The sequence below is a fragment of the Lipomyces arxii genome (assembly GCF_038497795.1).
Source record: "Lipomyces arxii strain Phaff 12-163 unplaced genomic scaffold V1512scaffold_5, whole genome shotgun sequence".
In the NCBI taxonomy this organism is placed as follows: Eukaryota; Fungi; Ascomycota; class Lipomycetes; order Lipomycetales; family Lipomycetaceae; genus Lipomyces; species Lipomyces arxii.
This window is the reverse complement of record NW_027117704.1, coordinates 703885-722958: the sequence shown is the minus strand read 5'-3', so window position 1 is coordinate 722958 and position 19074 is coordinate 703885. Positions and strand designations below refer to the sequence as shown.

General features: G+C 46.2%; 10 protein-coding genes across 10 annotated transcripts; 6 read left to right on the top strand and 4 right to left on the bottom strand.

Moving 5' to 3' along the window:
- The first annotated feature begins 646 nt into the window (after positions 1-646).
- Positions 647-2628, top strand: V1512DRAFT_261572 (peptidase S8/S53 domain-containing protein). The gene is made up of 2 exons (XM_066916093.1): positions 647-1125; positions 1248-2628. Exons 1-2 carry the CDS (start codon positions 754-756, stop codon positions 2229-2231), a joined length of 1356 nt encoding a protein of 451 aa, XP_066772330.1. The 5' UTR covers positions 647-753; the 3' UTR covers positions 2232-2628.
- An 845-nt stretch (positions 2629-3473) lies between these two features.
- V1512DRAFT_290743 (PQ loop repeat-domain-containing protein) lies at positions 3474-4731 on the top strand. Its single transcript, XM_066918225.1, has 2 exons — positions 3474-3781; positions 3832-4731. The coding sequence occupies exons 1-2, from the start codon at positions 3752-3754 to the stop codon at positions 4630-4632; spliced, it is 831 nt and encodes a 276-aa protein (XP_066772329.1). The 5' UTR covers positions 3474-3751; the 3' UTR covers positions 4633-4731.
- A 71-nt stretch (positions 4732-4802) lies between these two features.
- Positions 4803-6513, bottom strand: V1512DRAFT_247198 (uncharacterized protein; the record flags this gene model as incomplete). The annotated part of the gene is made up of 2 exons (XM_066914475.1): positions 4803-6246; positions 6296-6513. 2 exons carry the CDS (start codon positions 6511-6513, stop codon positions 4803-4805), a joined length of 1662 nt encoding a protein of 553 aa, XP_066772328.1.
- A 168-nt stretch (positions 6514-6681) lies between these two features.
- V1512DRAFT_261568 (uncharacterized protein) lies at positions 6682-8197 on the top strand. The gene has a single exon (XM_066916092.1). It carries the CDS (start codon positions 6726-6728, stop codon positions 8064-8066), a length of 1341 nt encoding a protein of 446 aa, XP_066772327.1. The 5' UTR covers positions 6682-6725; the 3' UTR covers positions 8067-8197.
- Positions 8131-8731, bottom strand: V1512DRAFT_141217 (mitochondrial outer membrane translocase complex, subunit Tom22). Its single transcript, XM_066913004.1, has 2 exons — positions 8271-8731; positions 8131-8218 (listed from the first exon to the last, which is right to left on the bottom strand). The coding sequence occupies exons 1-2, from the start codon at positions 8628-8630 to the stop codon at positions 8195-8197; spliced, it is 384 nt and encodes a 127-aa protein (XP_066772326.1). The 5' UTR covers positions 8631-8731; the 3' UTR covers positions 8131-8194.
- A 728-nt stretch (positions 8732-9459) lies between these two features.
- Positions 9460-10642, bottom strand: V1512DRAFT_261565 (uncharacterized protein). The gene is made up of 2 exons (XM_066916091.1): positions 9933-10642; positions 9460-9890 (listed from the first exon to the last, which is right to left on the bottom strand). The coding sequence occupies exons 1-2, from the start codon at positions 10615-10617 to the stop codon at positions 9511-9513; spliced, it is 1065 nt and encodes a 354-aa protein (XP_066772325.1). The 5' UTR covers positions 10618-10642; the 3' UTR covers positions 9460-9510.
- Positions 10643-10815: 173 nt separating this feature from the next.
- V1512DRAFT_261564 (40S ribosomal protein eS25) lies at positions 10816-11422 on the top strand. Its single transcript, XM_066916090.1, has 3 exons — positions 10816-10863; positions 10929-11232; positions 11282-11422. The coding sequence occupies exons 2-3, from the start codon at positions 10929-10931 to the stop codon at positions 11308-11310; spliced, it is 333 nt and encodes a 110-aa protein (XP_066772324.1). The 5' UTR covers positions 10816-10863; the 3' UTR covers positions 11311-11422.
- Positions 11423-11725: 303 nt separating this feature from the next.
- On the bottom strand, positions 11726-13207 carry V1512DRAFT_290737 (uncharacterized protein). Its single transcript, XM_066918224.1, has 2 exons — positions 12112-13207; positions 11726-12063 (listed from the first exon to the last, which is right to left on the bottom strand). Exons 1-2 carry the CDS (start codon positions 13032-13034, stop codon positions 11841-11843), a joined length of 1146 nt encoding a protein of 381 aa, XP_066772323.1. The 5' UTR covers positions 13035-13207; the 3' UTR covers positions 11726-11840.
- Position 13208: 1 nt separating this feature from the next.
- On the top strand, positions 13209-17725 carry V1512DRAFT_261556 (uncharacterized protein). The gene is made up of 9 exons (XM_066916089.1): positions 13209-14298; positions 14347-14835; positions 14883-15114; positions 15158-16069; positions 16120-16313; positions 16362-16483; positions 16532-16966; positions 17014-17113; positions 17164-17725. The coding sequence occupies exons 1-9, from the start codon at positions 13285-13287 to the stop codon at positions 17680-17682; spliced, it is 4017 nt and encodes a 1338-aa protein (XP_066772322.1). The 5' UTR covers positions 13209-13284; the 3' UTR covers positions 17683-17725.
- Positions 17726-17960: 235 nt separating this feature from the next.
- Positions 17961-19063, top strand: V1512DRAFT_261553 (synaptobrevin-domain-containing protein). Its single transcript, XM_066916088.1, has 4 exons — positions 17961-18227; positions 18296-18351; positions 18408-18542; positions 18603-19063. The coding sequence occupies exons 1-4, from the start codon at positions 18135-18137 to the stop codon at positions 18661-18663; spliced, it is 345 nt and encodes a 114-aa protein (XP_066772321.1). The 5' UTR covers positions 17961-18134; the 3' UTR covers positions 18664-19063.
- The last annotated feature ends 11 nt before the right edge of the window (positions 19064-19074 follow it).

Sequence of the window (19074 nt, the reverse complement as noted above, 5' to 3'; positions counted from 1 at the left end):
CCGCACTTAATGTCGACGAAAGGTACGAGATGTTGGACGCGTGCGAGTTGATGACGACTTGTTTGTGGTTTATTTCGTCTGATACCGAGTCGATAGTACTTTGCCTGCTTAAGATCTTCTTGTCTAGTCTCTGTCAACACGCGTAAAAGCAAAAGTGCTAAGGAAGACACATACCGATGTCAAGATAGCGCTTCAACACAGGATGATCTCGTAATAAAGATTGAATTGTGTGCTCCAACCTAATAAGCTGATCCACAATCGGGTCGCGTGTATCTTGTTCAGGCGCAATAAGCACTTCAAGTCTTGCGAGACGCGACTCAAACCCGTCCATTTTTACGCGTTTTGCGTATTGTTTTTGTTTATCTAAACGCGGTTTGTTGTCACGCGTAATTCAAGGCATTGGCGCTGCACAACCGAGACAGACGTTGTGTGCATAGACGTGATCGGATGACGATGACGCACAGCGCAATCCGCTATCAGACATAAGGTTCATTATTGTTAAATTATATGGCATAAACGCATTACTAACTGACACTAAGCGATAAACACTGGGCCTGGCCGTTTAAACTGGCCCTAACCCTGAAACTTATGCGAGACCTAGCCCAGCCCGGGTCTCCGCCCTCATAATCAGTCCTTCTCGCTCCATCGCCACACTCTTTTCAATCACCAGTCACTCCTCCCCCCCATTTACATACCTTTTCCACTGGTATCTACTCAAGCTACATTGCTAAGTATATTTTATCAGCTAAAGCAATGAAGTTCTCCATCACACTTCCAGTCGCCTTCGCTGCGATTGCGTCTGCATTCGTCATCCCCGATACCTACAAAGATGCCTCTACTGAAGCTCCTCTGCTCACCACCACAACGGCTGCTGAGCATGTCATCGCTGACTCGTACATCATCGTCTTCAAGAAGCATGTCGATGCCGCCGCTGCGTCTACTCACCACTCGTGGGTCCGCTCTGTTCATGACAACTCCATGAAGAAGCGTGGCCTTGAGTCCCCGTTCCTTGCCTCTGGCATCGAGCACGGCCTTAAGCACGTCTACGACCTCACTGAGTCTTTCAAGGGTTACTCTGGAAGATTTGAGGCGTCTACTATTGAGCAGATCCGCAAGAACCCTGATGTAAGTTTTGTTGTTGCCGATTAGGTTGCCTTGGGCTCCATTGCGTGACTCTAGTTGCTGCTTGATTACAAGGCAAACCCTAATCCTAATCTGATCTACTGTGCTGACATAATGTGTTTTAGGTCTTGTACGTTGAGCGTGACTCCATGGTCTTTGCTACTGAGCTCGCTACTGAGGGCAACGCCCCCTGGGGTCTTGCTCGTGTGTCCCACCGTCCTGCCTTGAATTTTGGCACCTTCAACAAGTACCTCTTCGACGCCGAGGGTGGTGCTGGTGTTACCGCTTACGTTATTGACACCGGTATCAACACCGAGCACGTAGACTTCGAGGGTCGTGCCCTTTGGGGAAAGACCATCCCCGGTGGTGATGTTGATGCTGATGGAAACGGACACGGAACTCACTGCTCCGGTACCGTTGCCGGTAAGAAGTACGGTGTTGCCAAGAAGGCTCATGTCGTTGCCGTCAAGGTCTTGAAGTCCAACGGTTCCGGCTCCATGTCTGATGTCATTAAGGGTGTTGAATTCGCTGTCGAGTCTCACCTTGCTGAGGTCAAGGCCGCCAAGAAGGGATTCAAGGGCTCTGTTGCTAACATGTCTCTCGGTGGTGGCAAGTCTCCTGCTCTTGACATGGCTGTCAATGCTGCCGTCGATGCTGGCATGCATTTTGCCGTCGCTGCCGGTAACGACAACGCTGATGCTTGCTCTTACTCTCCTGCCTCTGCTGAGAAGGCTGTGACCGTTGGTGCCTCCACTCTCGGTGATGAGCGTGCTTACTTTTCCAACTACGGAAAGTGTGTTGATGTTTTCGGACCTGGATTGAACATTCAGTCCACCTGGATTGGCTCACCTTATGCTCTTAACACCATCTCTGGTACTTCCATGGCCTCCCCCCATGTTTGTGGTCTTTTGGCTTACTTCGTTTCCCTCTACCCTGCTTCTGACTCTGAGTTTGCTGCCGGTGTTCTCACCCCTGCTAAGCTCAAGGAGAACTTGATTGCTTACTCCAGCCCTGACTTGCTCTCAGGCATTCCTGAGGGAACTCCCAACTTGTTGGTTTTCAACGGTGCTGGAGCCAGCTTGAACGAGTTCTGGAACGCGAGCAAATAAATGAGTTTGCTCGTTATTCATATTATTTCATAGTATTCTTTTTTTTGCTTGAGTTTTGCAAGTAATGAAAGTAAGGGTATGATACATATTTGAATGGGACACGTCATGAGGAGCGGATAAGGTTTATTACATCTCGGGTTTGGTTGGGGTTGTTGTGCTTTTCTTATATATTTTGATGTTGAGTTCTTACTATTTACACAATTTAAAGCCGTAATAAATATCTAATTGTTTTCGGTCGAATATGGAGTTGCTCTTGTTTAGTTATACAATGTTTATAAATATCTGTCGTAATTCAAATTCGAATAAGATTGAAGTTGGTAATAGCAGATTTGGATTATTGTCATCCCAGCTGGTTCCTTTCTTTTTTTCTTTAGCCACTTCCCTTCGTCTAGAGTCACACCTTCTACATTCCCACCTTCTCATAAGCTAGACTGATAATGAGCAGTAGTTAAACGAGGTGCCAACAGCAGGAAGAAGATTTGCTGCGAGTATTTACTGATTGTGACTTAGTTCTGTTCTGTTTTCTGTCTTCAATCTGGTGCGGTATGTCCAGTTGGGAGATTCCAGCAGCAGTACCCCCAGTTCCGTTGGTATCTTGGTATGGGCACCAGTATGGCATAGTCCTTATTCTGGCTATGACATTTTAAGGAAGCAGGTCAGATGTGTCGTACTGGTTAGAACCCCTTTGTTTGTATTGTAGATGTGGGCTGGTTGTGTGGTTGGTCTCTCTGGCATATACATTTATTTACCTTACATATTTATCCGTACCCCCTTTCCGTCTGTCTTTCGGTAAATTCTTTGTCTTTGTCTTTATCTTTTCTGTCGTTTGCATCCCGCTTAGATGCTTGTCTTATTTTACGCAAATTGTTTTGATTTGTGTATATATTTCATTCAATATATCGCATGTATCATTTCAACTTCAACCGTAACCACTTTAGGGTTGAGATTAGCGAAATTGAATGTTGCGCCCCGAAATACGCGGCTGATTTACTCTGTACCTGATTTCAATGTGCTGACTATACTGCGCTATCACTCTGAGATAATTATTGTACATAGAATTAATAAATAAATCCTTTGTTATATTAGAAAAATCACTACAAATTTCATGTTTGGCAAATCTGAAAGCAAGAGGTGGAGTTAAAAACATAGAAGAGTAAGAAATGTGACAGTTATGCAGGGGGTGATGTGAGACCATACAGTGCGCAATAAGCTTTGCGCCACCGGGACACCGTTTTTTGAAAGGCAGATCATTCAGAGGGCCTAATAGAGACCAGACGTGAATTAAAAAGTTGAAACTGAGTGTAAATTGTCTGTGAGTAATGAATGGCAGAGTTAGTTAATGAGTCTGGGAAAAATTATATTAGAAAAGAGGCGGCACCGACGGAATGAGAGAAAATGACGACGAACTTGGGAGTGACATTCGAGTGACATTCATTGTCAATTTAAGCTCGGCGCCGGTTCTGGCCTTGGACAACATATAAACATGACGGCGGTCTCCATCTTTTGTCATCTAATAACAAATGTCTCCTGAACAAGAATATTATAATAAGGTATGTTTTTTTTAGTGTTTTATTTTCAAGAAAGGGACTAATATGTTTAGATCTCGACGGTGTTGGGAACAATAGGAACGGTACTGTGGTGCGTGCAACTGATTCCTCAGATCTACACCAACTTTCGGCGAAAGTCAACTGAAGGACTTTCGGCCTCGATGTTTTTACTGTGGGCAGCAGCGGGTGTGTTGTTTGGAATGTATTTCATTGTGCAACACACGTCTATCGCGCTGATGGTCCAGCCGGAGATTTTCACGTTTTTGTCACTCGTGACTATGAGCCAGTGTTTATACTACGGCTGCAAGTACTCAATATTCAAGACGATTGCAATTACGATCTCGTTCGCAGTTCTCTCGGCCGGATTACAGCTGGCGGCCATCATCCCGCTGCAAAAATCGAGTTTGTACAAGAACGACCCAACTCCAACGTGCTGGCCGCTGCTGCTGATTGGAATCCTGGCAGCGTTGTGCATCGTGGTTGGACTGATGCCGCCGTATTTCGAACTGGCGCGGAATAAAGGCCAGGTGATTGGCATCAACTTTGTGTTTCTCGCAATCGATTCGTCCGGCGCGGTGCTGTCGTTTGCGAGCCTGCTGTTTCCGCAAACCTTGGCGAACGGCGTCGAGCTGAAGAAAGATATTGTCGGCATGGTGTTGTACTGCATCATCCCGGTGATGGAAGGAGGAATCATGCTGTCGCATCTGGTGTGGTACATCAGGCTCGGACGACATCATCATGATCATCCAGTCGACAAGTTCGAAAAGTGCGTGTCCACGGACGACGACGTAGAACACGTATCGACATTGGCCCGCACAGTGTCGTACTGCTCTCCAAGGTTTTCACGCGTTTAGGTCGGACTGTGTTAGCATAGGTGTTTAGGCGTTGGCTGGGATAAAAAGTTAAAAAGTGTGCATTAATATCATTGCAAATAAACAATATTGAACCGTGAAATGCTTTTTTCATGTCCGCATAAAACACCGATTACCGTAGATTACCGTTAGATATACCATTAAAATCTGGCTCAGTTCTTGTCACCATGACGGCCGTACTGCTCTTCCCAAATCAGGAGCTTCCGCGTCAAGCCGTCCATCAACTCAAGACTCATCTTCTGAGTCCCAAACAAACTCTCAACCATAACGTCGTCAATCGCAACACTCGACACGCTCGAGACATTGACCGTTACTGACGCGTCCGGATGCCGGCGCTGAGCGTACATGCTCTTGCGTTCGTCTCGCTCAAGCGCCATGTCGATCTGGGTCCGGCTAATAAACTCGAGAATCGCAGCAACTCGCTTCCGCATTTCCGATAGGCTGCTCTTGCTCTGTGGGATCCGGGGCTTCGACGGCTTATCAGATCCATTGGCCGCAACAGATTGGGCCCGGCCGTTCATATTCGATATGTCGGTATCGTCATCGCGCTCGGCCGCCTGCTTTCGTGGACGCCGGTTGCGCGGAGGCGGATTATGACTCGGTGATTCCCGGACCGGCGACGCTACCTTATTCTCCATCTCATCCTCACGTTCGTTTGACAGACTCCGTACGTTACTCTCGCTGGTCTCAACAGCTTGCACAGTTTCCGGTGGAGTTTTCGTTTCATTACCACTTGCCTCACGATCATCGCGGTCATACTCAAATTCGGCATTATCCGACGCCACAGAATCGTTCGACCGTGATTGTTTCAACCCACTTGGCTGCCTACTCCGAGGCCTTTGAACATGCGCAACTTCATCTGCTGTTTCTGGCGGCGACTTGGTCGACCTCACTTGTTTCGAACTGCTGCGCTGTCTTGACGGTTTTTTGCTGCTGCTTCTCTGCGACGGCCGCTTTGCAAACTCTCCGTCAAGTTCTTCTCCGTCCTTGTCAGACTCGTCTTCACCCTCGTGCGACTTCACCACGTGATTGTCCTGATCATCTTTCTCTCGCTTGACCGGCGCCGCAGACTTAGTTACCCGGCGCCGTCTGTGCTGTCGGTGTTCCCCCGAGTCATGACTGTGGTCGGCGTCGTGGTCGCGGTCGTCCTCTGCAGCCTCGTCTGGATTGGGTTTCGACTCGTCATCGTCCTCGTCATTGCTGCCGCCATCAAACGCGGTCTGAGCAGCGCGCTTTCTGCCACGAGCTTGGCGTTTCGAATTCGCCGTCGTTTCGGACTCACTTCCAGTGCCAGCCCCGTTTGTTGCGACACCAGGCTCAACCCCGGTTTCATGTGCTGAGACCTCAAGTACTCGGCGCAATACTTCTTCGTAGTTTGAATCGCGTGAATTAAGAGTGGATCTGCGTTTGTGAGCAAGTTCGGCTGCGTGGCTGTTCCTTCTTGACGACGAAGACGAGGACGATCGTTGTTGACCGTTAGCAGATTCGGACCGAGACGTTTGACGTGAAGAGCGGTCACGACGACGATCTCGTTGTCGCTCACGATGTTGTTTGGCGGCATTTGCCTCGTAAATTGGAATGTACTTTGAAGTTTTGCTGCAAATCTGTTAGTGATAGTGGTATTACACAACCAAATATGACTTACCCACTCGGTCTTTGAACTATTAAATGAAGCTCAGGACGACATTTCTCACAAGCGTAGTCATCAGGTAAATTGTCGTCAGGTCCTATCCCCACACAGTAACCGTGTTGCCAAACTTGGCATTTATCACATTGAATGAATAGGCCGGAGTCGATGTCAGAATCGTCAGTTTGAAGTTCGTCATGGCCGCAAATGCAGCGAGTGATTTCTACCGCGTCCATTTTGCATTCAGTGTCGTGATGATTTACTGGGAAGAGTTGTGTGAAAGGAAGCGTTCGAGGCGAAAGCGTAGGAGAGCTGAAAGGAACAAGGTTCGAACCAGAAATCAAACCAGTTCAGTGCATTAATAATCCGGGTAACTACTGCAGGCAACCAACCTGGTCCTCGTTGAACATTCTCAAGCATTTCGACCGTAAACCACAGCACTCACGCGATGGCTCGACGAATTCTGCCGTTGCCGACTCGGGGGCACGCTGTCTGTAAAGTTGCAGATTTACCGACGCCGCCTCCAAAGCTGTTCCGGTTACCTCCGTCGCCGTCAAGTCTTTCGGTGGAAGAAGAGGACGATATTGACGATGATGTGGAGGAAGAGGATGATATTGACAGTCTCGATAGTCGATGTTATGGCTCTTCTGCTGACGGTGCACATGCTCATCGACAGGCATATGGTCAAGAACATTGGGCTGAAGGTGAATCATCCTGTTACTATTGTAGTCCACATTCACATTCTCATGAATATGACTTGGTAGAAGACCATGTTGCGTCAAACAAAAAGAAGCGGAAGATAAAGACGTCTTTGCGACTTCTCATGACTCATCCTTTAAGATCACCGACTTACGGCACAATTTCGACTTCATCTCCACTATATTTCTACGTTCATTCTCATCAGATGAAATCACAGCTCTCGAGGCACAAAACCCACAGACTTCACTATCTTAGTCACTCTCACTTTCGGCCAGTTTTATCCTCCTCAGATATAGAATCAGGTCGCGTGAAGAATGACGACGTAGCTGTCGCGAAGTTTCGTGATATTCATGCCAAAAAAGGTTTACCGGACAAAAGTGGGTTCGTTGCACCATGGCTCTCACACTTCACGTTCAAGTTCCCGTCTTCAATTTCGAAATCAATCGAGCATCGTCATTCCTTACTCTCGACTTCAGACGTACATCACACAGGTCAAGCTCCGTCAAGTCCACAAAGTATTATTGCGCCTACGACCATCCCAGCGCCAAACGTACCTCCGCCAAATATGTCTCCAAGCGATCAGCCACTGCCACAGTTACAGCCAGCTAGTCGACTACCACGACAGCGGCACCGGCCGCGGCCGAAACCAGGCGACCCGATCTGGATCTGCCAGTTTTGCGAGTTTGAAGACGTGTTTGGGGTCCCTCCGGTGTACCTTATGAAGCTGTACGACATAAACGAGAGGCGGGAACGCAAAATCAAGGCAGAACGGAAACGGCTACTTGAGAAGGCCAAAACGAAAGGCAAGAAGAACAGAGCAGGCGCGACAGCTGCTCCGGCTGGGTCTCCGGCCCCGACAACGCTGCCGCCATCAAACTCTGGAGTGCAAGGAACCGTGGTTGCAGAAGTACCTCCACGCCGTCCACTGGCACCTGACCCGTCTGACCCTGACGATGGCAAAGAAGGTACTGACTTTGACGACGATGATCCGACGTTTGAGCCAGAGCTGGCTCCGAGACCAGTCAAGTCTAAAAAAGCTCTTGCGCAACGTCTGAAACGACAGATGCGCAAGGCCAGTAACGTTGTATGAATTTCAAATTGTTTATTGCATTTTTGCTGTTTGTTTTTCTTTTATGATAGATTTTTAGTTGTTATTGTGGCATTATTCTGTACATATATTTAGTAATACATCTTGCTATTCCTAAGTGAAGTGTATAATCATCCTTGTTTCGCGCCAATAATCTACATATGTCAGTTTCTTTATCGTGATCATCATAAATCAGTAGTAGCGTACACTATCGGCTTCCCGCATCTCGCTAGCATCAACTGGCTGCATGTCCATTCCACTCTGCATGATCGCAAACGGTGTCGCAAAGAAGATCACTGATGTCGACAGAATCCACGCAGCCTTCAGCGATCCAGTCGCGAGTGTCTGCACTTTCGCGACCGCGCTCGCCATCGCCGGTCGATACTGCGGCGCGATGATGTCCTTCAAAGCCATGATGCGCTCCGCGAACGTTTCGTCAGCGTCGAAATCATCCACGTCGCTTGTCTCGGACTCGGTGTCGGAGACGTCGGAATAGTCCTCGTCCTTCTCCTCGTACGGCACTTCTGCACCCTCTTCACTGACTTTGACCGGTGTAATCTGAACCATTTTCTGTGAGGTTTTGGTGATGATGATCCTCGGAAGAGCTCAAACGAAAAACCTGCTGTGAACCGGTGCGGCTCACTCTCCCATGTCTCCTTAATGAGTTTAAAATTTTACAAAGATTCATGATTTATGTTGAGATACTGAATATAAGTATAAGGTATTCGGTATAAAATATCAATGATTGAACATCAATAGGCATAGCACACAATAGACAAACCCAATTTAGCAGAAAACAACAGCTCCAATGACTTATATTGAAAGTAATGCGAAATCCAAGCGGGATACAAACGACAGCAAAGACAAAGACAAAGACAAAGACAAAGACAAAGACAAAGACAAAGACAAAGAATTTACCGAAAGACAGACGGAAAGGGGGTACGGATAAATATGTAAGGTAAATAAATGTATATGCCAGAGAGACCAACCACACAGCCAGCCCACATCTACAATACAAACAAAGGGGTTCTAACCAGTACGACACATCTGACCTGCTTCCTTAAAATGCCATAGCCAGAATAAGGACTATGCCATACTGGTGCACATACCAAGATACCAACGGAACTGGGGGTACTGCTGCTGGAATCTCCCAACTGGACATACCGCACCAGATTGAAGACAGAAAACAGAACAGAACTAAGTCACAATCAGTAAATACTCGCAGCAAATCTTCTTCCTGCTGTTGCTATCAGTTTGGGTCATTACCGGCCAAGTCTGTAGAAACGTAGACAGTAGAAAGTGGGAAGTTGGTTGGTTTAAAAATACTCAAGGTACAAACCCCATGCATATACTATTGCGGATTAGGGCAACTTATAACAAGACACAACTGACAAAATATTAAGAGACTACATTCTATTAATTATACATTGTTCTTCACCATCATTGACTATTCTGGCCACTGGTTCTCTGCGAATGTAATAAGTCGCTTGATTGCAGTCAACCACTTTCGAGTTTTCTCATCGCTCATGACATGAGCAATTTGAACCGAGTTCTTCCCTTCATTGTCGAGTCCGGTGATGCGCTCGTTGGCGCTACGTTCGTGAATGCCGACTGCAATGACGCCAATTGGCCATGCCGCGTTTCCTATACTCAGTTTCAAATATGTATCGTTCGCGTTACGGTACGCTCGTTGCTGCAGGTGTATCATCAGCGTAGCCAGACTCGGGTAAATTTGTTCGTGTAGACTCTTGTTTCGGAGTTGTTCTAGTAAAGGCTTCAAGTATGCTCTTGTCTGTGCTAACATTGCGAACGCTTGTTCCGGAGTGTCTGCATATTAGTAATGTAACAGAACAGTCCAAAGTGACTCACCGTCTTTGACCACAAGAACACGTTCCCATTCCTTCAATAAAAAACGAATATATGCTTCCATTTGGAGGTACACTTTTGGTCTATCCGTCTTGACCTCGTTTCCAATAATACTATAGTCAATTGTACTCAGCACCTGTTCAATCCGCTCGTCAGAATTCTCAGCCTTGAACTCGGCCTTTCGCAAACGCCGTAATCTTGCCCGGTCTGATTCACTAAACAACCGGACCGGCTCCTTTAACTTCCGCAGTCGCGCAATAATTTGCTCCTCATTCAGCTCCGCAAGTTTCGCCAGTTCTGATTTTTCATCTTGGCTTTCTTCTGCAGCACTTGTTTCCGATTGATGATGATACTTCCCCTTTGCTTTCCTTTTCAACAACCGTTCTTCCTCCTCCTTCTCTTCTTTCAACCGTTTTTTCTCTAAATATTGCTGTGCAGACTCAAGCCGCTTTGCATTTCGATGCGCTTCCTCCTCCTCCCGCTCGCGTCTGCGCTTATCATGCTCAATCCGTCGTAATTCATCCCGTTTCGCTTGATCTTCGCGGTATTTCTGCAATCGCTCGCGCTCGACGTCACTCCGCCGGAAATACTTTTTGCTACTGTTATTGTCTTCTTCCTTCTCAATAGTATTTTCTGCTGCAGCTTTCTTTTTCGCAATTTCTTTTGCCAGCAACGCCGAGAAATCCATGTGGGCTGCACAATACTTGTGTCATATTTGCGTATCAACTGCAACAAAGTTCTAATTAAAGTTCGAATAAACTCCCAGCTGTGCCCTATTATCACGTGATTATATTACATAATGCATCAAGCAGTCACGACCCACACAAACTCTGTTTAGCGTGCGACCACAACGCCGGTCGTGGGTTGGGATCAACTAAAGGTGAATTGTTCGACTCTTCGACTGTTCCTTGTTCAGCACATCCGTCGACTCAATGTACGTATTCATAACAACAATAACAACACCCTCTCACTCATTCATATCTAACTAATATACTATAGATGCCACCAAAAGCAGCAGCAAAGCCGTCAAAGGCACAAATTTCTGCCTCAGCAGGTGGAAAGAAGACAAAGAAGAAATGGTCAAAGGGAAAGGTCAAAGATAAGGCCCAGCACGCCATCAACCTCGACCAGGCTACATACGACAAGCTTATCAAGGATGTCGCGACTTACAAGCTCGTCACCGTCTCGGTCTTGGTTGACAGAATGAAAGTCAACGGATCGGTTGCCAGAGCCGCGCTTAGAGAGCTCGAGTCCCGGGGTACCATCAAGCGTGTTGTCAGCCACAGCAAGCAGATGACCTACAGTATGTTGTATTATCAGTGATTAATTAATTGTGTTTCTAATTGTTTTAGCGAGAGCAGTTGCCGCTGCGGAGGAATAAATGTAAGATGAATGATTGGGTTGATTGAATTGTATATAGAAATGCTTTGATAATTCAACCATGGTCTGCACAACTGCGATGCGTATACATTTCTTATTCAATTTTTTAAAACGTCAGTGATGTTTTAAAGTTCTCGTCGAACAGCGAGCCCAAGTGGCACCTAACTACGTTGTCCTATTTGATAACAGTCACTTTTCACTGACATCCAGAGATCGTTATTTCGAAGACACTTGCTCTATTCGCTATACGGTGATGACTAGACTATATGCCAGATACAAGGAAATCCGTGGGAGTTCTACGTAAATGCATCACAATCTACTTGGAGTAGAACCTGCAGGAACTATTTCTAGTTACACTGCTGTGGCTGAATGTGATCATCATTTTCAAAGGTAGATTATCTACGAACCCATGGGTACGCCTATAAAGATATTCCTTGTACTATAAAACCATAATTCAGCAAAACACCGCAAAATCCAAACACAAATGATCCCAAGCCAACCCAGCGGAAACAAGTCATCAGCAGAAAAAGACTATAAAACCGAACAATCGATTTCAAGAGCACTATATTCGGAACGCCATTTAAGATAGTAATATATGCACCTTGCGGCTTCGTCCGTAGTACACTTGATTCGCACTGTAGGGCTGTGCACTTGTGTTTTATCGATGGTATCCACCTGGCGCTTAAACGAATAAACCACAATGATCTCGCTATCTATAAAAGCCAAATCGTTCTGTACTGTTCCAACGAGGTGCCTACGTTTGTCAGTATCATCAAATATCAGCACAACAAGACATTGTTACGGGCACTCATTTATTGTCACGGTTCTGGCCTCTACTGGACTGTCTGCGTCAATCAGTCCGAAAGCCGTCTCTAGTCCGTAAAGTCTCTCGGTAACAACCTGAATCTGGGCCGTCAAAGTCTCATTCGTCACCCGTGCTTTATCTCCCTCCTCCACCATCTTTTTGAGCACCTCTGTATCCGCACTCAAATTTCGGTTGTCGTAAATCAGTCGCTTGATCAAGTCATTGGCAAGCTCAATGTTGGTCACTGGCAATTCAATGACCTCTACGTTCGTGTCCGCCGTGCTTTCATCAGTGACACTCTCCGTGACGTTTTCAACCGGCTCGTCTTTAAGTCCGTAAGTCGATTTCTCATCAAGCTCATACTCCTTCACATCTACCAGCTTTTCGTCTGTGCCATCTGCCAACCCAGGCCTCTCCAACAAGTTTTCTGGCATGGCGGCATCTTTCGCTGACGAATCTTGCGACAGACTTGGTGTGAGAGGTGTAGCAGTATCCGGCGTTGCTGGCTTCGTCACAGCCTCTGCAGTCACCGTTCCAAATGTTTTCGAAGTCGGCACAGACTCAGTAGACTCTGTGGACCTTGCAGAACTGGCAGGTGGTACTGGTACTGTTGAGGAAGTAGTTGCTGTAGAAGTCGAAGCAGTCATTGTCGATGCCGAAGTAATTGCCGTAGAAGTCGAAGCAGCCGTCACCGCCGGTGCAAAGAGCGGCGGCTTTGAGGAAAACTTATCAGTCGCCGCTGCAAATGGAAAAGGTGATAATTTGTCCATAGCCGGCTGCTGTGGCTCTACTGCTGCACCACCAAACGAAAACATCGACCGCTCTGGCTCTCCTTCGGGCTTTGGCTGTGTACTGGGTGTATTTGAGGCTGAATTTGAATGAAAATTAGAACCAAAACTCAAGTTAAATGTCGCGGTCATTTCTGGTGTCTAATGAGCAAGCAATGTTCTCCCTCATGGTGCAAACATGAAATCTAATGATGACAAGTCGACAACGCCGAAGATCACAAACCACCATGATCAGATAAGGTTTGTATCCCCTAACCCTGTTTATTTGTTTACTCTTTTTGGGACCAACGCGACTTCAGCGCGTCTCCTCGCCCGTACCACACAAAACAAAAATCTTTCTGTGTTGTTCTCGCTGGTGTGATTTGAATATTGGACGACACAGATGACTGTTTACTCAAGTCGCGTGTTATCTGGTTCGCAGGCTGAAGACAAACAACCAGATATTGATTCTCCATCAAAATCACCAAAGTCTTCGTCTATTGTAAGAAATGCTCTGGCTCAGATTGGTTATGATATGAATAAATCTGTTATACATATACCCGTGACTCCGAAATTATCACGATCGTACTTATACTCTGATGACAGCTCAAGCAAAGATTCACCTTCAGACACTCACAATCGTCGGAATGATGAAAATATCACATGGACAGTCTCACCGCACCCTTCGTCCGACAATGATATATCGTATTTGGAAAGTATCAAAACCAGCACTAGTGAACTACATAGCGACGATGTCGCACTCTCAGCAACGTCGATCGACCCTGCCACAGAGCTGCTGTTGAGATATAACTCACAGCTTAAGCCTGACTCAATTGCAAGCTACATTCAATCATCAAACTCGAACTTAGGTCGCCCGCATCCAATTGCGCCATTACGGCGTGCGACAAGCACAGAGCCACAGAGGCTAGGGTCTGCAAAGAAGAGACGACGTTCTGAGACTGACCCAGAAAGGCTGCTGTTGGTGCCTACACCTACGGTTGACACGTCCGCCGCGCCCGCCGCGCCTGCCGTGTCTGCCGTGCCCATTGATGTCTCTGACACTGACAAAAAAGACTCACCTGTTGACGACTTTGACAATTTTGATTTCGATAGCGACGATTTCGGTTTGGTGGACCAAATCGAAGCATCGCGGAACTCTCCAGCATTGTCGCAGGATCAGAGCTTGGCACCTGTAAAGCCTGTTGAAGTCAAGGTTGAAGACGAATTTGACAGTCTGGACGAGAACTTCGATCAGGAAGAAATGGAAGACATCATGGCAAAATTGGAAACCTGTACTCATCAGACTACTACCAGAGTCAGCGACACAGTTCCGCAAACACGGTACCGTCGATTTCTTGTGCAGAGCGTAAAAATTTCCGAGTATACAGCAAAAAACGACTACAGACCAGTAGAAAAGGTAATCTATTTGAGATTTCTAATATAGCACACTTAGTTGATTGACAAGATCATAGAAGCCACAGATGAAGCTGAACGATTAGCATACATCGTAAAACTAAGGGAGGATTGGTATGACACAGCAGTTAGTCTGCACGACTACATTCACGTCATTGGCGTTACCGAAACTTCAGGACAACTTGTTGTCGACAACGCTGCAGGTTTGATCATCGTGAATCCAGATTATCTCGTGTCTTGTACCGTCGTTGCCGACCATTTTTTGTGCGGTAGGCGATCTGTCTTGGAACAGCGGGTCAGGAATCCAAGCGATGTGAATAAGTCCACCGTGTATGGTACGCTGATTCATGAGCTGTTTCAAGCATGTATGAAGGCCAAAGACTTTACTGACGGCTTTATGGAGAACGTGGTGGACTCAGTCATTCCGCAACATGTTGAAAAGCTGTTCTTTTTGGACGAGTCGATCGACAAAGCCAAAAACCATATAAGAGACAAATATGGGCTTATCCGAACTTGGGCCAGAAAATTTGTCTCCGCAACTGTCAGTATATTCTATTGATTGGTAGTATTGACTTTAATAAACTGTAGGATGAGGTCGTATCTCCAAGTACGACTGTGGTCGAGGTCTTGGATGCAGAAGAGCACATCTGGTCGCCAATGTATGGACTTAAAGGAAGTATTGATATGACCGTAATTGCCCGACTAGACGGTCAGAGCAAATGTACGGTGCCGTTTGAAATCAAGACTGGTAGAAACTCAAAGATCATGAGCCATCGTGCGCAGACTATACTATATACCTTGCTTTTGTCCGACAGATACGGTACGCGTTTAGAGTGCAACATTAATTATTACTTACTGTTTAGATGAACAAGTTCTGACAGGTGTGCTTTACTATCTCGATCTTGTAGAGACAATCAACGTGCCAGTTATTGGCAACGATGTCCGAGGCCTGATCATTGGACGGAACGCTGTTGCTGCAGCAACCAACGACTCGACCGCGGTCATTCCCATGAGCAAGCGACCAATGCTTTGTCACGGCTGTTTTTCGTCAAAAGCTTGCCTTGTTTATCACAAGGCACTTGAAGATGGCACGGCCGAAAGTAGTAACTTGGGTGAGTGGTTTGATGAGCAGACTAGTCATTTGCATCAAAGAGAGAAGGAGTTTTTGCGGCATTGGGATCGCTTGCTCACACTGGAAGAAACCAGTATGACTCGGTTTCGACAGGAGATTTGGTTAATGACTGAACGCGAGCGTGATAGCGTTGGTCGGTGTTTTTCATGCTTGCAGGTAGAGTCGATGCTAGCTTCGACTGGTATCGAGCACATCAATCGATACGTCTACAAGTTTTCACGGCGACAGTCTGCCAATATCGACACGTCTTTTTTGGAATACCAGATTAATGTCGGGGACCCCATTGTGGTGTCTGACAGTCAAGGCCATTTAGCTCTCGCTGCTGGATTTCTCAAGGAACTGACCGCTGATTCTGTCACAGTTTCAGTGGATAGACAGTTCGACGCAAACTACTACACCAGCACTATGGCAAGTCAGAACAGGGCGCATTACCGGGTCGACAAAGACGAGTTCAGCAACGGCATGGCGATGGTCCGCAATAATCTGGTTCAACTACTAGCCAAAGACGGAGTCAAGCAGACCAGAGAGCTAATTGTGAATCTGGAAACACCACAGTTTAAGTGCAAGCTTTTGGATTCACATAGGTTGCCTGTGGGCGAGCTAAATTGCGATCAGGTCCGGGCGCTGGAAAAAGTTCTTACAGGTTTGTTTTTATCCAAGTGTGTACAGTTGCAATACTCACCAAAAATGTAGCTTCGGACTATGCTTTGATTATGGGTATGCCTGGAACTGGCAAAACTACGACTATATCGCACATCATTAAAGCGCTGCTTGCGCAAAATAAGACAATTTTACTTGCATCTTACACACATACTGCTGTTGACAACATTTTGCTGAAAGTACGTGACCACTGCACAAAGGTTTTGCGTCTGGGTCAAATTAATAAGGTACGACACAAGCAAAACAGAAGGTTATGCATTTCCTGACAAGTATAGATACATCCTGAAGTCAGAAAGTTTGCATCTTTGCAACAGCAGTTTCCGGAGAGCTTTGAAGAGCTGAAGAAGTTTTACTATGATTCTCAGATAGTTGCGACTACGTGTCTAGGAATCAACAGGTAAGTTGCGAGCCTTCGTCAGATGCGTTTAAAAATAACACGTTTTAGTTATATCCTTCAACGACGGCGTTTCGACTACTGCATCATTGACGAGGCCTCGCAAATCACTTTACCCGTCTGCATTGGCCCGCTGCGGTTTGCAGACAGGTTTGTACTAGTTGGGGATCACAACCAGTTGTCGCCGCTCGTTCAAAACAAGGAGGCGAGATCGGGCGGTTTGGATGCAAGTTTGTTCAAGTTGCTGTCCGAGTCGCAGCCATCGGCGGTGGTGACGTTGGAGCATCAGTACCGGATGTGTGAAGACATCATGGCGCTGTCCAATACGCTGATTTACAACGGTAGGCTGAAATGCGGGAATGAAAAGGTTGCTAGGCGGACGCTGCCGGTGCCGCTCAAGAAGGAAGCGTTACACAAAATTCACAGAGATTCGGGATCTACATGCGAAACCGCTCATTGCTGGATATCGCATCTGCTGGACGAAAAGTAATTAATTCATTAGATGAGAGAATATTGCTAACAGAATTGAACAGATTAAAGGTTGTATTCGTCAATACAGATTCTGTGCCAGCACATGAAATCAGGAAAGAAGGCAGAGTTCAGAATGAGGTCGAGGCTTCTTTAGTTAAGCAGGTAAGTCAATTTCGCTGGTATTGGCAGCCATTTAGTAACATCTACATTAGTTTGCCGAATCTTTAGTTCTGAGCGGAGTACCTGAACAGTCGATTGGTATCATATCAGTCTATAGGGCGCAGTCAAAGCTTCTGTCGCATGCGATGAAGGGTCATCCCGATATTGAGTTGCAGACGGTCGATAAATTTCAAGGCCGGGACAAAGAATGCGTCTTGATTTCTCTGGTCCGATCGAACGACGAGCTCAAGGTTGGGGACTTGCTTACAGACTGGCGTCGGTTAAACGTGACGTTCACGCGTGCGCGGAGCAAACTGGTCATTTTTGGATCAAAACGCACGCTGATGACAATCAGCATTCTGGCCAAGTTTTTCGACTTGATCTCAGAGAAGCGATGGGTGTATAACGTGCCTGCGGACGCGCACCTGATGCATCCGAGGTTGCTGAATCAGGCTCCGAGGTTGAATGATGAAAACAATGGAAGGACGGCACGAAAGGCCCTGGTCAAACTCGGAAGCTCGGTTTCAGGGCGGCCCGTGTTGCGAGATATCTTAAATGACATAAGGCAGTGAACATGTACTTATAATTTATAGTAATATATAGCATCAATACGGGTAACAGTCCTGCGAGTCAAAACCGTTTATACTTAGATTAAACTACAAGTACAAACTCCGGCTTATTTATACCCGTCACGACACGGTCGTCAGGGTGTACAGTGCACAAACCTTGGGAACACGATGACGAGGATGATGACGATGAGTACCTGCGCCACATGTATCTTCCGCGCCACGCCTTGCATCGTGAATGCACTGCCACAATCACTCCTAGACATTTGAAATTCGTGTACGGCAAATCCAAACAAAGTGTCCAAAGTCCTCTTCTTGCGCGGCACGATTCGGCTTCTTTTAGTTCCAATCAAAATAAAATAAATCTTCGCGGATCAAATCGATCACAAAGAAGTGTTCTGTGATTGTTTACGCAGCTTCACATCGATTTTTGATTGTTCACAGTAAACAGTTTCATAATGTCATCCACAAATACTCCATACGACCCCTATGTCCCTTATGATTCGCCATCAGCAAGCGGCGGCCCAAGTCGGACTGCTGAAATTCAAGCGGTAAGTGATGGAATACGATGCGATTGCACCGGATAGACTCGTTCGGCTGGCTGATTTGGTATTTATAGCAACTCGATGATACCGTTAATATAATGAACGACAACATCAACAAGGTCACAGTCAGGTACGACTAAGTTTAGTAAATGTTTATGATGAATATGGGTTCTGATGATGCTATAGAGGTGGACATATCTCTGATCTACGAGACAAGACCGACAATTTAGTAGTATCTGCCCAGGGTTTCCGTCGAGGCGCAAACCAGACTCGACGGAGCATGTGGTGTAAGGATATGAAAATGAGAGTTTGTTTGATTGGGTAAGTTTTGTGTGTGTGTTTGGTTGATTGAGTAAGGACAGTATTTAATTTGCATTATAGTGGTGTCGTTATTCTATTGATTGTCATTATTGTTCCAGTTGTCCTGCATTTTGCCAGATAAGCATTTCCAAGCGAGGAGTCTAATATATAAGAAAGAATTGGGCGGCTTGAAAAGGAAAACGCGTTTGATGTATCGATTGTTGTAGCATAGCACGGTGCTACATGACTTCCTTCTAATTTTTGATGTTCCCCTACATGTTGTATCCTGATACGTTAGATAGTTTGTTGTTATTATTGTTATCCTTGTTTTTAACTTGTCACATTACTCATTGCTCTTGAACTATGTTTCCGGTAGACCATGTAATAGTAATGAGTAATGTATTACAGTATTCTATGTAATCCTTTGCTTGGACTCAATTCTTTGGATAGTTTAAAACAAATGTAAAAAACAGTTACTCAACAGACTTCAGCCAGACATACTTATATCAATCGTGTCCGCTATTCGACTAGACCGGTACGTGCCTTGGTGTAA